Here is a 16,189-nt window from a genome sequence, read left to right as displayed (position 1 = left end):
GTGCCTGTGATTAAAGGTGTGTGCCACCACCAACCAGCTATTTCACATGTTTTTTAAAAAAGTCTCATGGTCCAAAGTGCCCTCCAACTCTATGTTGCTGAGATGACTTTGAACTTTGGGATCCTCCTGCCTCTCCCTCTTAAATGCTGGAATTGCAGGCACCATACTAGTTTTATGCAGTACTGAGGATCACTTTATAAAGTGCTAGGGCTTCATGCATGGTTGGCAAATCTACCCACTATGTTACATCTCTAGCCTCAATAAGTAGAATTTTAAGGTAATTCACGAAAATTAAGCATTCCTCAGCCACAATATCTGTCCATGCATTAGTGAATTGTGTCTGAAGTTGGGCTGTAGATGGGATTTAAGCACTTTATTCTCTTCCTGCCTTCCTCACCAAAGAAAACAAGTATGTTTTAAAGCATCTTTTGTAAGGCTGAGTAGGGAACCCAGTGGTAAAGCACATACCTGGTGTGGATGAGGCCCAAGGTTCATCCCCCAGCTCTATGAGGTCTGTCCTGAGTAGATCATGCCTCTGCAACAAATAAACATTCATGTTCTTGTGGAACAAGAAATACTGGGAAGCCAGGGAGGCCCTCTGGCTGTGTGTTTCCCTGAGGCACATTCCAGGAAGGCATTCCCTACCCAGGTGCTGCGATTGCTGCCAGCCTCTCCAGGTGCGCCAGCATCAAAGCTGGAGAACAAGCAATCCCAGTCAGGACATACCTGAACTCACACTCCCCACAGGTATTGTTTGATGTGCTGGATCGCTGGCTGAAAGCAGAATTAAAAGCATGAGAGGCCCCTTTTATTTCTTCCTCTAGGAATAGAATTTGTGAAGAAGCCTAGGTTACCACTAGGGCAGAAACACAAGCACCTACTCAGAAGCCTGTGACTGTGCCCTCAGGAACTTAACAGGCAAGATCATGCTACCTTGACTTCTTTCGGGAACATGGCTGTTCTGAGGCTGGGACTAAAAGAGATTCAGTGACTTAAGATGCACTTGCTTAGCATGAACAAAGCCTGGGTTTGACCCCAGCACTACCTAGAAGAGAAATACTGAACCTCACTAGTCATTTGTGATCACTGACTGGTGAAAAAGTGAGGTGATCCTCAAGCAACTTTCTGATTGTTCAGTCTCTATTTGTTTTTAAGGAAGCTGCCTGTAGGACAAGGACAAATTCTATAGCACTATACCCAGAATTCCAGGGTTTCTTAAACTTCCAAGGCTTTATCCCCGGTATCACTAAATTTTGACTTGCTGGTCCCAAGTTCAGGGGATTGGCTTAAAAAGCAATGGGGTTACACTGCCCTCTAGTGGTCCAGTAAAGTCTCTGCCCACTGGGTTGGTGCACCTGTCAGTACAGATTATTCCTGTCGAAGGAATTTGGATTTATTCTCAAACACTTGGGCCCACAGTGACATGACCTCTGAGCACTGGCTGAAATTGCCCATCTTTTAGCATGCTGGCTTGAGAACTTGTTTTGTTTTCCCTGGTGAGTGGCTGTCTCTGTTACAAGAGTTCAAGTCCTAAAAGCAAGGATGTGTCTCATGTCCCCTCCTCCTTCTATAGACTCAGCTCTGCTGTTCACTTAGCTGGAGATAGAGTTAGAAGTCCATTGAGGTGGAAAGGGATCTTTTCTCTCCCTCTCTACTCCAACAACAAAAGAGCCCTATCACCTCTCATTTGTTTCTGTGCCTTCTTGTCTTGTCCCTCTGACCTCTAGTTTTCCAACTGGTGGGATTATCCGAGTCCCTGAGAGCTTACAGAACCTTGCTTCCTGGGCCTGCCTCCAGCCCCACTGAAAAAGTCTCTGTGGCTGGAGCCAGGAAATCTGCTTTACAAACTTCCCAAGTGGTTTTTAATGTGCAGCCTAGCTTGGCAGCCAACTGCTCTAGATCCCCACTTATCATTCTTTATAACATCCCACCCTCAGTCTCCAGAGGTCTTCAGCTTGTGTCACGAGTTAAAAGTGACCATTTTGAGATTCATTCAGAAATAGTCAGCATGCTATCTTAACTGGATGACATGGGAAAGAAGAAAGGACCACAGGAGACAAACCAAAAGCATTTACTCTGGTTGCCAGGCCAGTGTGTTTATAGCAGAAATACCAAACCAACACAGCTGCCCATCTGTAGTGTTGTTTTTAATGTTCTGGCTAGATTGGGGGGCGGGTAAGGACAGGCTTCTGCAGTAGTCAGTTACTCACTCCCACCCATTCTAAGTCTTTGGGCTCTCAAGAAGATAGGACAAAATAGGCAGTGTCTCCTGTTTTGCAGATGAGAATGCCAAGACTTAGGAAAGAGGATCAACTTGCTCAGGGGCACAGACATTGCTTGCTGTCCCTGCTGCATTCTGAAGCTATGCCTGGTTTATAAGGCTGGTGTTGGCAGAGTCAGAGGACAGAGTTGCCAACCTGCTCTTTTTCACTCCACCAGGCCAAGAGAGCAGTTCAGCGGGGAGCTACTGCCGTTATCTTTGACGTATCTGAAAACCCAGAAGCCATCGACCAGGTAAACCACCACTACAACCAGTCCTACTGACTGCCTAAGAAATAATTGCTTTGGTTGTCTTGAGTAGTCACTATTGTGACACCCTTGTCTCAGATCCTTTAACTTGTCCACTGAAGTTAAGATGCGTGTGTTTCAGTATCATACCTGAGAGAGGCATAGAAAGTCGTTGTGGGTTGAGGGGTTAGGGGTGAGGGACATTTTCAAAGAGTCTCTGGGCTTCTGGGCAGCTCAGCCCATCTTAAAACAAATATAGCATCCTATCCTATCCTCACCTTTCTGGGAACCCCAAGGCTATATATAAGGCTTGATGACCTCAAGGATTTCCAAATGGAGATTCAGCGCTTGCCCCCCCCTCCCGCCATATGTGTGTGTGGGGGGGGGTGTCTGCCTGCATGCATTGAAAATGATCACTTGACCTTGGATGTACCAAACAAGCACTCTACTACTGAGCCACATTCCAGATCCCCTTGTTTCTTAAATAAGCATGTATTCTAACTGGTGTCCTCTCTTCTTCGTCAGCTAAACCAAGGCTCTGAAGACCCCCTTAAGAGGCCAGTGGTGTATGTGAAGGGTGCAGATGCTGTCAAGCTGATGAACATTGTCAACAAGCAGAAAGTAGCTCGAGCAAGGATCCAGCACCTCCCTCCTCGAGTGAGTGGCAGCTTACCTGTTGTCCTCCTGGTGCCTTTGCCTCCTTTGAGGCTTCAGCCTCTCATCCCTATATCTAGAACACTGGTATAATGGAGCTTCCTACAGGCTGAGCTCAGCTACGTCACAGGAGGACAGAGAGATTTTCACCCATAGTTTTTTATTTGTAAAAACTTATAGAAACAGACGTTGTTTGCTATGAAGTCTGGTTTCTCCAACCTGGCATTACCCCTTTGCAGCTCTAAGAGACAAGCCAAGAAAGATGAAGGGTGACATCCATAGCACTTGGCTTCCTGTGTTTCCTTCTCTTCATCTGACCTAGAGATGAGAAAAGGCCTGTACTTCCTTCTTTCTATCAGGTAGATTACTCACTTGGAACTCCCCGACTCACAAATAAGAATGTTAAGAATTACTCAAAACATTGAAAATTACTCAGGCCTCAGCCTGACATTTGTTGGTGACATGTAGTAGTCAGATGCCTCTTCAGAGTGCTGAAGCAATATTACTGCCCACTGATACTTCACCCCAAGAAAAGGAATCAGGGAAGTTTGCAGAACTGACATCTTCTCCTCAGGCTTGGACTGAAGCATTCTAGGAATCTGGGGCTAGTGCCCTATGTATGTTTTCTTTCCTCCTCAGAATTAGTGAACTGTTGCCAGGTGGAGTGATTCTCTCACCTAAATCAAGTATCCAGGTAGCACAGCATCTCACTAGAGTCCTGTTCTTACTGGATAAGTGCATGCATCCTAGGTAGAGCAGCTTCAGGTGACAGAGACCGTGTTCTACACAGCAAAGATAAGGACTGCCAGGTGGGCCTCAGTTGGTAGAGGGTTTGCCCAGTGTCCACCAAGTCTGAAGTTCGTTCCCCAGCACTGTATAAAGCCACCGTGGTGGCACAGCTGTGACCTCAGCACTTAGAAGGTGGTGGGTGTAGAGTTATAAATTCAGGGTCATCTTCAGTTCTGCTACGTAGAAGAGCAGCCTAGAATGAATGCTGCCTTGCAGCCCCTACCTCACCCCAAGAGAAGAAACAAGGGAACTTCACAGGACTGACTTGCTGGCTTCTTTTTAAAGGAAAAAGGAATTCTTGGTAAATGTGACTCATTGTAGTGGAAGCTGATATTGTGGAAGCAGCATACAATTTTCTGAGTTGTTATAAACCATTAAATACATGGTTACTAATCATTGTTCCCTCAAAACCCCCCTCCTCTGTCTGTCGCTGTGATGACTTGTGTTATTCAGAGGGGCTTTTCTCACTCGTCACACCAAGCTGCAGTGCTTTGATGGCAGGACTCTACAGATGGCTCTCCCAGCTACTGCAGAGCCTCAGGCCACGTTAGCTCCCCAACCCTCATCCTGGCCACACTGAAGGCACCATCATTGTACATGTGAGCAGAACTCCAGAAGCTTCCTACACACTGAGGGACACTTCCTCATTCATCCACTCCATTTCCTAACCAGGACTGACAGCCCACATGCCACCGAAGAGAACATGGTTCATGGCATTTGTGTTCTATTCTAGCAACCCACCGAGTACTTTGACATGGGGATTTTCCTGGCATTCTTCGTCGTGGTCTCCTTGGTCTGCCTCATTCTCCTTGTCAAAATCAAGCTGAAGCAGCGTCGTAGTCAGGTAACCCCTAGGAGTAACCTGTGAACCTCATTGCCCTGTTGGTGATGAAAGTTAGGGGAGCCAGGTATAGTGGCACACTCTTTTAATCCCAGTACTTGGGAGGCAGAGTGGGTCTCTGAGTTCAAGGCCAGCTTAGTCTATATAGTGAATGCCAGTATAGTTGGGGCTGTTACACAGAGAATCCCTGTCTCTCAAAACTCAAAAACAAAAAAAGAAAATTAGGGATCTCTCCTGCCTGCTGTCTATGGCACCCATCCTGTCTCAGTGGCTTAGAGAATAGTAGACCTCAAGTACTGAGCCCTTATGTTGAGATCAAGCCTGCCCAGAAAGACCTCAGCATTGGGGGTGTTCCAAGCTAGTGTTTTGAGGGAAATGTTTAAATAAGTGTTGCTTTGGAACGTGAGACCTTGCTCCTCAATAGGTCTGAGGTTAGTAGAAATACAGTCAGGCCCCTGGGTCTTACGATGATAAACACGTAGCTATAGGTAGTACTGTAGCAAGCCCATTACTGTAGCTTATAAGAGAGAAATAACTAGACAGAGGGCGGTGAGAGGGGAATCAGGACTCTACACTCTTAGATATGTGGCAGTGTGACACCCTGAGAGAGACAGTGCCTTAGATGGTGACTGTCAAAGGGAGGTTTCAGTTGTCAGGACGGTTGAGGGGCCATGGCCAGCAAGGCAGGATTCGGGGCTGGTGTGTGCACTCGGTGTATCAGATGCCGAGTGCTCAGTGCACTTCCGTTTTTCTGGCTTCTCAGCAAGGAGGGACATTTGGCCTAAAGCCCTTGAAAACCCAGTGCTGCACAGAATTGGGAAGTATCAGAGGCAGGGAGTTGCCTGTCTCCTTGAAGGCAAGACTTTGTGGTAGAGTCAGTAGTGATCATGGGTATTGTTGGGTCTAGGAGATACAGTAGCAGTAGGAGTTTTGAACAGTTTCTCAAGAATCTGTTTGATTGACCTAAGTGAGATTAGTCTTGTCTGTCCCAGTGTCCTGAGCGCCATGGCCTGGGGTCAGACTACCACTGTTAATGCGTACCAACACTGATCATGCTCTGCCATGCAGAATTCCATGAACAGGCTGGCCGTCCAGGCTCTGGAGAAGATGGAAACCAGAAAGTTCAACTCCAAGAGCAAGGGGCGCCGGGAAGGAAGCTGTGGGGCCCTGGATACACTTAGCAGCGGCTCCACATCCGACTGTGCCATCTGTCTGGAGAAGTACATTGATGGAGAGGTAGCTGCAGAAACAGGGCTGCCTTGGGTGGGGAGGGATGTACAGGGCCCAAGAGATGCTGGAGACCACCGTGACCATGACAGAGTATCCCACAACCTAGATTCAATGTGCAGGCTTCTAAAGGCATTTCTTCCTGGGGCTGGGAAAGCACAGTACTCGATAGACAGTACAGCTAGCACGTTCACGGTAGGCCAGGGTAGTAGCACATGCCAGTGGTTCTAGCACTTGAGAGGCTACTCAGAAGGATTGTGAATTTAAGATCCTGGCTCTGAAAAAATGCACATGGTTGAAGAGAAAATAAGTAGATAGAAGAACAAGTTGCTCGCTTTGCTTTCAAGAACTGGTTAAATAGTGAGTTTACTTGGAAAAAGCAAGCGACTGATGCCTTTGCTTCTGCTTGCACTCTATTAATAGTTGCAAGTATGGGGAGCAGTACAGACCCACCATTCGCGTGGAACCGTCCAGCATTAGCGATTTGCTCCCTTTATGTCTGTCTCCAGGTGCATAGGTACATACAAAGTGGGGTCAAACCACCCGAGAGTCCAGGCCTGGACAGCCCTCGGACAAGATGGCCCTGCTGACGTATAGAAGGCTGGGTGGAAGTGTGTGTGTGTGCACAGGCCCTTGGATGATACTCTTTCATGCACTGTGGGTACAGACTCCTGGGTTCTGACGTAGCCAAGGCAGATTCTTGGTTTATGAATTTGGCAAGTGGCTTCATTCTATGTCTGTGCCTGTCACACCAACCAGCAAACTAGATGCTCACAAAGGCTGTTTAGGTGAGAAGATACAAGCACTGTTTTAAAGACTTATTTATTTATTTATAAATGTATATGAGCACTCTTGCATGTACTCCTGTGTGCCAGAAGAGGGCATCGGATCCCATTATAGATGGTTGTGAGCCACCATGTGGTTGCTGGAAATTGAACTCTGGAAGACCAGTCAGTGCTCTTAACCACTAAGCCATCTCTCCAATCTTGATACAGGCATTTTAAAGCGCCATATTGGTTATTTATTTGAATATCACTGTGTCAGCCTGGTGAGAAAAGAAAATAAAAGGAATAAGAACAAGTCAGGAGGCTGCTTTCCTTAGAAACCAAGTAGCCCCATCAAGTGTTCCTTTCTACTCGACCTCATTCAAAGGTACTTAGAGGCGATCATCTATAGTCCAGTGGTTCTCAACCTTCCCAATGCTGTGACCCTTCCTAATACAGTTTCTTGTGTTATAGTGACCCCAACCTTAAAATAATTTTCATTACTAAATAGCTGTAATTTTGCTACTGTTATGAAACATGCTATACATGTCTGTATTTTCAGATGATCTTTTGAGGTTTTAACCCATAGGTTTAGAACCACAGATCTACGTTAATATAGATGTCCTGGGGTGTTTGCTACTCTCCCTGTAAACCCTATGCTCCCTGGCCTGTGGCTTTGGACTTAAGTGTGCCCCCAGCTTCTGGAAAGGAATCTGCTTCCTTACACTCCTTGTCCTTTACCTCTATAGCTGTGGTTCGGGCAGGTGGATTGGGCAGTTTCCTTCTCCTTATGGGCCCTAATTCAAGGAATGAAACCAGCCTTTAGAGTTAGTTAGAGAAGAGAGTGGGAAGTTCCTTGACTTTCCATTCCTGTAACAAATGTTTGCAGTAATAAACAGATAAGGAGGAAAAATTGTTTAAAGCACTTAGTTTTAGATTGTTTTTGTTTGCTTTTAATGATTTTAGTGTATGAGTGCTCTATCTGCGTGTACACCTGAATGCCAGAAGAGGGCATCGGATCTTATTACAGATGGTTGTGAGTCATCATGTGGTTGCTGGGAATTGAACTCTGGACCTCTGGAAGAGCAGCCAATGCTCTTAACTCCTGAGCCAAACAGCCCAGTTTTGGACGTTTTAACCCACACATTTGACCACAATCCTTGATTAGGCTTCTGGAGAGGCAGCATATCATGACAAGAATATGTGTTGTCCAGGACTGGAGAGGTTCCCAGTGTTTATGAGCACATGCTTCTCTTGGAGAGGATCTGACTTCAGTTCCAGCTTCCTCTTCTACTGTCCTCAGACAACTACACTCACACGCACAGGCATCAAGCATGTATACACATAATTAAAGTTAAAATTAAGGCAGTCAGGCAGCCTCCTAAGTCGTGTAGTATGCAGCCATGAATTGCTCAGAACAGTGGGCCTTCTCCTCTTCTCCTCTTTTCTAAGCACGTTTTCTCTTACACTGCAGACTTCCTTGCTCCTTCTCCATGTATCTGACTCTGTGCCAGCTTACCTCAGGTGGCATGGCCCTCTTCTCTCCTCTGAGCAACTGATGAGAGATACTGCTTGCCTGGCCTGGGAGTTTTCTCTCTATCTCTAATACAATTATTCAGGAGGACATAAAAAAGGAGAAAGGAGGCCATGTCCCACTTGGCGCCCTTCCCTGGTGTTCCCTGGTGCTGCTGAGCTAGGGACACCTAGGATCCATACTCGCACAGCTCAGGCTGGTCTGTCCCCAGAGGCTCCATTCAGGGAAGCACGTGTGTGAGGATGAGGGGCGGAAGGATCCTCTCTTCCCCCGCCCATCCTTCAGGCTGTGTTCTTTCTCCTTCTCTCTGCAGGAGCTTCGGGTCATCCCGTGTACCCATCGATTCCACAGGAAGTGTGTGGATCCATGGCTACTGCAGCATCATACCTGTCCCCACTGTCGGCACAACATCATAGGTAACTGCTACAGGCCTCGTCACACCCTGACCCTACAAAGTATGACAAGTGCGTGCTGCACGCTGTAGGCGTATAGCGAGCTGAGCCAGTGCAGCCCCGTCTTCTGGCCCTGCAGGTGTGGGCCTTAGGTCTGGGAAGTCGGCTGCATAACTCTAGCAGAACCTGGCATTGCGGATCACTTTGAGCTGCAAGTGGCGTGGTTCAGTGGCCCTAGGTTCGACTCGCCCATTAGTCCCCTGCCTCTCAAGAAAATCACTTGTGTTCAAGTTTGAGTTTCCAATTAAACAGGATCCTAGCTGGTTATGGTGATATATACCTGTATACCCAGCATTTAGGACGTATAAGCAGAAGTTCAAGGTCATCTTTAGCTTTTTGGCAAGTCGGAGGCCAGTCTAGGGTACATGTCTGAGGGAAAAAGAAAAAAACAAAAAATAAACCTCAGTGTCTTGAGCTGGCCTCCCTAAGCCTAAAGCCACATCAAACACAGAGGGCAGTAATGTTGACTGCCCAGGCCTAGACTAAGGGTCGTTTCCAGGGACACAAGGGATGATGAGTCTGCAATAGCAGTGTTTGTAGCTGCGCCGACATCATTACAGGGCAGTGTGGGAGGCCCTCTCGTCTTTGCATTTATTTTGCTCTCTTTAGACTCTGGGGAGATGGAAAAAGAGACAGGCCAGTCTCTACCAGATCTCATCTTGGAGACAGCTTACAGTGTGGCAGGGTCAAGCATAGACTTCCCTTCACATAGCTCCACCCGATGCTTCAGTCTCTACCCCATTATCTTGTTTCCTCCACCTCTTCCAGAACAAAAGGGAAATCCAGGTGCTGTTTGTGTGGAGACAAGCAACCTTACCCGTGGTCGGCACCCAAGAGTGACCCTACCAGTACATTACCCAGGCCGTGTGCATAGGACCAATGCCATCCCAGCCTACCCTACTAGGACAAGTATGGACTCCCATGGCAACCCTGTCACATTGCTAACCATGGACCGGCATGGGGAGCAGAACCTCTATTCTCCACAAACACCCACCTACGTCCGTGGTTACCCACCCCTGCACCTGGACCACACTCTGGCCCCTCATCGCTGCAGCCTGGAACACCGGGCCTACTCACCAGCCCATCCCTTCCGCAGGCCCAAGTTCAGCAGCCGCAGCTTCTCCAAGGCAGCTTGCTTCTCCCAGTATGAGACCATGTACCAACACTACTACTTCCAGGGTCTCAGCTACCCAGAGCAGGAGAGCCAGCCGGTACCTAGCGTCACACCCAGGGGCCAGTCCCGTGCCTTCCCACCAAGTGGTGGCAGCAGCCTGCTCTTCCCCACCATGGTGCATATGGCCCCTCCAGCCCATGTGGAGAGTGGCAGCACGTCTAGCTTCAGTTGCTACCACGGGCACCGTTCTGTGTGTAGTGGCTACCTGGCTGACTGTCCTGGCAGCGATAGCAGCAGCAACAGCTCTGGCCAGTGCCGCTGCTCTTCCAGTGACTCTGTGGTGGACTGCACAGAAGTCAGCAACCAAGGTGTGTATGGGAGCTGCTCCACCTTCCGAAGCTCCCTCAGCAGCGACTATGACCCCTTCATCTACCGCAGCCGGGGGCCTGCTGTGCACCTTGAGGGCTCCCCGCCACCAGAGGAGCTTCCAGCAGCCCACAATCAAGGTGCTGGGCGGGGTGAGCCATGGCTAGGCCCTGCCTCTCCCTCAGGGGACCAGCTGTCCACCTGCAGCCTGGAGATGAACTACAGCAGCAACTCCTCGCTGGAACCCAGAGGGCCCAACAGCTCTACCTCAGAAGTGGGGCTCGAGGTTTCTCCTGGGGCCGCCCTGGACCTCAGGAGGACCTGGAAAGGGGGCCCAGAGGGACCATCATGTGCTTGCTGCTTTGAGCCCCAGCCCGTCACGCTGGGCTCTGGGATAGGAACAACTGCAGGTGGTAGCAGCTTATTCCTGGGTCCCCGACTCCTTGAGGACTGCAACCCTGCAAGTGGGGAGCCACAACTAGGGAGCTCCCAGGGCCTGTATGGCCTTCACTCAGACCATTATCCTAGGACAGATGGGGTGAAATATGAGGGCCTGCCCTGCTGCTTCTATGAAGAGAAGCAGGTGGCCCACAGTGCTGGCAGGGGCAATGGCTGCTACACTGAGGACTATTCAGTGAGTGTGCAGTACACACTCACCGAGGAACCCCCACCCAGCTGTTATGCAGGGGCCCGGGACTTGAGCCAGCGCATCCCCATTATTCCAGAGGATGTAGACTGTGACTTGGGCTTGCCCCAAGACTGCCAAGGGAGGCACAGCCACAGCCCCTGGGGTGGAGCACTGGGCTTGGACGGTCCCCGACTCCAATGGAGTCTGGGGACAACCCGGAAAGAGGAACAGGCTCCATGTTACCAAGCTGAGGTGCAGCCTGGCTGCTCTCCAGAGGAGGCAGATGCTTCCAGGGCTAGCCTCTCCAGTGCCCCCCAGGACACTCAGGAGTCCCTTGCCCTGGCTGCTGAGGCTTCAGGTGAGAACAGATGACAGTAGTATTTGTATAGAGATCCTTGTCTCAGGCCTTTTGTGTTTGGCTCCCTCTGTGCCCTTGGCTTCTGTACCTGATGACTTTCAAACATTGCTTCTCCACCCTACCCATCTTCAAACCTTCTAGCCATGATGCTTCCCATCAGATGCTTCAGATCTCGAAAGCGTATCTCAATTTTACTAACTATTCCGCATCTCCTATAGTTTCCCTTAGTCTATCCCCGTGCCTGCTAGAGAGCAAAGTCCTGACAAAGGTCACTGCAATTGCTTGCTGTTCCACCTGGGAGACCCAAGTCACGGTCCTTATACTAAAAAATGCTGTAACGGCTTTCATTTACCTTTATGTCTGGTTTTGTGTGTTTTTGTTTTTGAGACAGGGTTTCTCTGTGTAGACCAGGCTGGTCTTGAACTCAGATCTCCCTGCTTCTGCCTCCGGAGTACTGGGATTAAAGGCGTGCACTAACACTGCCCAGTATAAGACATCTTCTAAATGGAGATGCTCCTTTTGATCCAGCCTTTGTCCTGTTTCTGCAGCATGCCAGGTTCATTTCCATCTCCGTCTGAGATCCTTCCGGCTTTCCTTTCCCCATCAGTGTCATTGATCCCTCTGCTATCGCCTAGGTCATCTCAAGCCAGGCACCTCATGGAAGATCTGTGTGATCTGTGGTGGGTTTTCCCTGGTTGTTCAGTGCCCCTGGGAATTCACTTAACCTCACTTCTACCTATGCTTCCGTGACATCCTAGGGTTTCCAGAAGTTTCAGTATAGCATAGCCATCAAGGGAGATCTGCTCAACCCGCCCTGACAGCTGCTCTCACTGTAGACTTGAGCTCCCCAAGAAAGGAACCATTGCTGCCCCCTTTATCACACATGTAGTCCACTCACCGTCATGAACTGTCACTTCCAAGGGCCCCGTAGACAGAGGATATCGATGCTCAAGGCCTTGCCCGACACACACTGCCCAAAGCCTGCTGTGCTGGCACTCTCTCTCCACACCCTCGATGACTCTTCTCCCTCTCTCTCCCAGGACCAGGATCTGGCCCAGGCATCGGTACGGGAGCTTGAGCTCAGAAGGAACCCTTATGTAGAAATCGTGAACTGTATGGAGACTTTAAAGTCTGGCTTCCTTCAAAACTACTACACACACACACACACACACACACATACACACACACATATATATATATTAGCTTTGACAAACACAAAAGTGGTAATAAAGAGAGCCCTCCTCAACCCAAAATGTGAGCCACCTGTGGCATCCCTTCCCCATTAGCAAACCAACAGACGAAATCTCTTGAGTCCTTTGCCTCTTTAATAATGTGTTCTGTTTTGTAATGTGTGCTTGGGTTTCTGAGGTGTGTGGGATTGAGTTCTCTGTTTTTTTTTTCTAAGATATTATATATAAATGTAAAAAGTTATTTAAATATATATATTTTAAAGAACCCTAACTACCAACTTCTGTTGAAAAAGAAAAAAAAAATCACTGCTGCATTAAATGAACCACGTCATGTGTTGATACTGTCGTCTCCCTGGAGGGACCTCAGGCCTTTGAAAAGCTCAGGGTTACACCTGCCTTATTGAAAATGAACCAGAAACTTGAAGTAAAAAGCTAGTTGATATGGGTACAGACTCCAAGGAACAATACAAAGCTGCCTCTTCCTTTTTCCCTTTTTTGAGGCAAATCTGGACTTGGGGGTTTCCGGGAAGCCAACCTGTAGGCAGCAGTAGAACAGGAGGGAAGTTGGGCAGTGTCAAACTGTTGTCGCCCAGTCAGTGGGGACAGTTCTGCCCATTCTCTTCTGTTCCTCTGGCTCATCATCCAAATAAGAACAGAGATCTCGGTCTTTCTCCCGCAGAGGCCGTCCATGACTGTGACCAGCCCTGTTACCAGGGTCTCTCTTCTGCACTCTAACCCCTGGGCAAGGGAAGAGGCGCTCTCACTCTGTCTTGCCTTGGAGTCTAATGTAAAATCATTTTGGGATTCATCAATTGCAGGGGTAATTTAAATGGGGTGTGCAGGGTGGACCCCCAGGAGGAATGTTGCTTTGTGGCCTTGGTGTCCTGTGGGACTAGAGGAACAAGCTTTCCTCTCTCTCTAGCAGTGCACTGTCCCTTGAAAGGTATGTTAGGGCATACTTGTGCCCATGGGTCTGGGGGTCAGCTGTTGCCCCCATAGGTTGCCTTCCTGGGGGACACATGCTTGATCCACAGGAGTGTACTAAGCTCCAACTGAACCAGTCTCCCATTCCCAGAAACAGGCCCTGGGGCTCTTTAGGCCTCTGCTTGGTGGCTGCAGTGGCTCATCGGGCCAGCAGATGTCTGCCAGCCTGTCTGCCTGATGCACTAGTATGTACTGACTCTCATGAGACAGACTATCAGATAGTTCGGACCCAAAGGGTAGGCTTTTGTATATTTTTTTCCAGCCTCTTTTTTTAAGGGGGGGGAGTTTTTTAAACCCAAACCACTTTTGGTTGTTTTTGTTGTTATTGCTTTTAAGATGTTTTGTTAATTTTTAAAAGGGAGAGAGAATCTATTTAAAACCACTTCAGGGATTGTAATCCTTTTTATTCAATATAGTCCTCATTCTTAAAGTATTTTCTTTTCCTTAGAGGAAGCTAGTCTCTTGGCCCTGTGTTCGCTAACTCTCCTGGTCACTTTAAGTCATTCATTTAGCAGATGTCTTTTGCCATCAGGAAGAGTTTGGCCCAAAGGGTCTGAAAGCTCATTTACAGAATGGGGACCACCCTGGGTTGCGAGAGACAGAAATGACCCTTCTTCCAGTCAGGCTCCCGGGAAGTCATCCCAGGATCCAGACTGCACGTTTTTGAGATGATCAGAATACTTTATTCTTTAAAATCCCATTCTAAGATGAGGAAATTTACTTATTTCTATCCAGAATCTAACAAAAGAAGTCCCACATCAAATGGTCCAGCCATTTGCCCTTTAGGAAGTAGCCATGGTAAAAGTTGTCCTTCTGCCCAACTCTGGGTGTCGGTCTCTTGAGGCTTCTCCCCTGGGCTATGCCCAGTGCACCTGTTGCCGAGGGTGTGAGAAGGGCCTAAGCTGCTGATATGTGATCGGGGCTGCCTTTATTTCTGGGGCCAGGAGCAGCAGCTGCTAAGAACGGTGGCTTGCTTTACTGTGCAGGGGAATGGGGGCGCAGCTTTTAACATGACCTGCAAAGTGCAGCGTCTCATTGTTGAGATGTTTGTTGTTTCTGGGTTTGCTTTTTTTGTTTTAGTGTCTATATGTGCATGTTTCTCCATTGGCTGAAACAGACCCCAGAAAGACTTGCCTTTGTCCTGCCTGGCTAGAAAACCACTTCTCAGAACTCATAGATGAGTAGAGAATTTGAATGCCACTAGACAGAGTCAAATAAACTCCCTTGAGAAAATGCTATTGGTGGGTGCTGGGAACTGGTAATTGTTGTAGTTTTGGGCTAGGAGAACAAAAGGAAGATTTAGAACAATTATCATGTTTGCACTGCCACATCAGACCAGAATAAATCCTTCTCTCGTGCCACCATTTACATCAGAAGAAAATAATGTCTGAAGTTCTGAGACTCCCAGAACTGTTGGTGCCCTCTCTGGGGGAGGAGAAGGTGTAAGAGGAATGTCAATAGTATGTGGTAATTGTATAACATGGACAAGGAGCACCCCCACTTTCCCCTGGGAGCCCCTATAACATCTGAGTGTGTGATAGCAAGTATGGGCTTGATACTAGCCTTGGGTATAAAACAGCCATGTCAACTCAAATTCTAGAATCGGATGAAAATGGAAGTTTAGTCATTCTGTACCATGAGGTGCCTCTGTGGTCGCAGCTCCAGAAGCTGGCCATCTCCAGGCCCAGACCATTTTATTAGCTTCCAACGTTAGTCCTGTGGTTCAGGCCCTCCCCTATGTGCTTCTGGTCTCAAAGTTCACACAAGACTAATGCTTTTAAAATGTGGTCTGTAAAAGAAAATATCATCTTTTAAGCTGATCTGCCTTTTTCTATTTCTTACATAAACTTTGTATCGTGTTGGTCTAACAAGACACTATTTTAATTTTATTTCTCCCATAGCACTTAATATTTTGTAAAGATTTTTTTGTGATAAAATGGTCTAAGGGCTCTTTTTCAACATTACCATTTTAAAAACTGTTTTAAAAGCTAGAAAACAACTTATGTATATTCTGTATATGTATAGCAGCACATTTCATTTATGGAAATATGTTCTCAGAATATTTATTTACTAATATATTTATCTTAAGCCATGTCTTATGTTGAGAGTGTGACATTGTTGAAATAATCATTGAAAATGACTAACAAGGCCCTGTAAATACATGATAATTGCACACAGATTTTACATATTTGCAGACCAAAAATGATTTAAAACAAGTTGTAGTCTTCTATGGTTTTGTAACAAATTGTACAAATGACTGTAAAAAAAAAAAATACAATTTTATCAAGTATGTGTTACATGTGGTCATTGCTAGGGCTCCTAAAGTCTAGAGCCTGACGCTTTACCTGAGCCAGTGCCCCTCAGAGATTCCTGTGACCTTCTGCTCCTATCAACAGATTCCAAGTTATGGGGTATTTCCAGTCATTAGAGTCTTGGCTGGAATCTGTGGATTATATCCTCGAGTAACAGTGTATGGCAGAAACTCGAAACACGGAGATCACAACTTTCAGGCCATCTTGAAACAGAGTGCATCCAAAGCTAGCCTGTGCAATTTAATGAAACCCTGTCTCAGAACAGTAAAAGATGTGCTGGAGCTTGGGCACCAACCAACAGTCAAGGCTCTATATTCAGCCCTCCACACCTCCCTTCCCCTGCCCTAGCCATCCCCAGAAAACCAGCTGGGCGTGGTGGCTCACCTTTAATTCTCGTGCTTGGGAGGCAAAGGCAGGTGGATTCCCGAGTTCAAGTCCAGCTTGGTCTACATAGTTCTAGGACAGCCC

General features: G+C 47.6%; 1 protein-coding gene across 2 annotated transcripts in view; it reads left to right on the top strand.

The window, feature by feature from the left end:
• The window catches only part of Znrf3 (zinc and ring finger 3), a 151,752-nt gene extending 136,053 nt beyond the window's left edge, over window positions 1-15,699 (top strand). The window contains exons 3-9 of one of the 2 annotated variants that reach the window (XM_087584353.1): window positions 2,440-2,514; window positions 3,034-3,165; window positions 4,685-4,795; window positions 5,861-6,028; window positions 8,631-8,733; window positions 9,538-11,235; window positions 12,276-15,699. In XM_087584353.1, coding sequence (XP_087440479.1) covers window positions 2,440-2,514; window positions 3,034-3,165; window positions 4,685-4,795; window positions 5,861-6,028; window positions 8,631-8,733; window positions 9,538-11,235; window positions 12,276-12,313 — 2,325 coding nt within the window. In that variant the 3' untranslated portion in view covers window positions 12,314-15,699. 2 annotated transcript variants of the gene reach the window in all.
• The last annotated feature ends 490 nt before the right edge of the window (window positions 15,700-16,189 follow it).

The sequence above is a fragment of the Rattus norvegicus genome, chromosome 14 (assembly GCF_021556685.1).
Source record: "Rattus norvegicus strain SHRSP/BbbUtx chromosome 14, alternate assembly SHRSP_T2T, whole genome shotgun sequence".
Classification (NCBI taxonomy): domain Eukaryota; kingdom Metazoa; phylum Chordata; class Mammalia; order Rodentia; family Muridae; genus Rattus; species Rattus norvegicus.
This window is presented reverse-complemented; position numbering and strand designations above follow the sequence as displayed.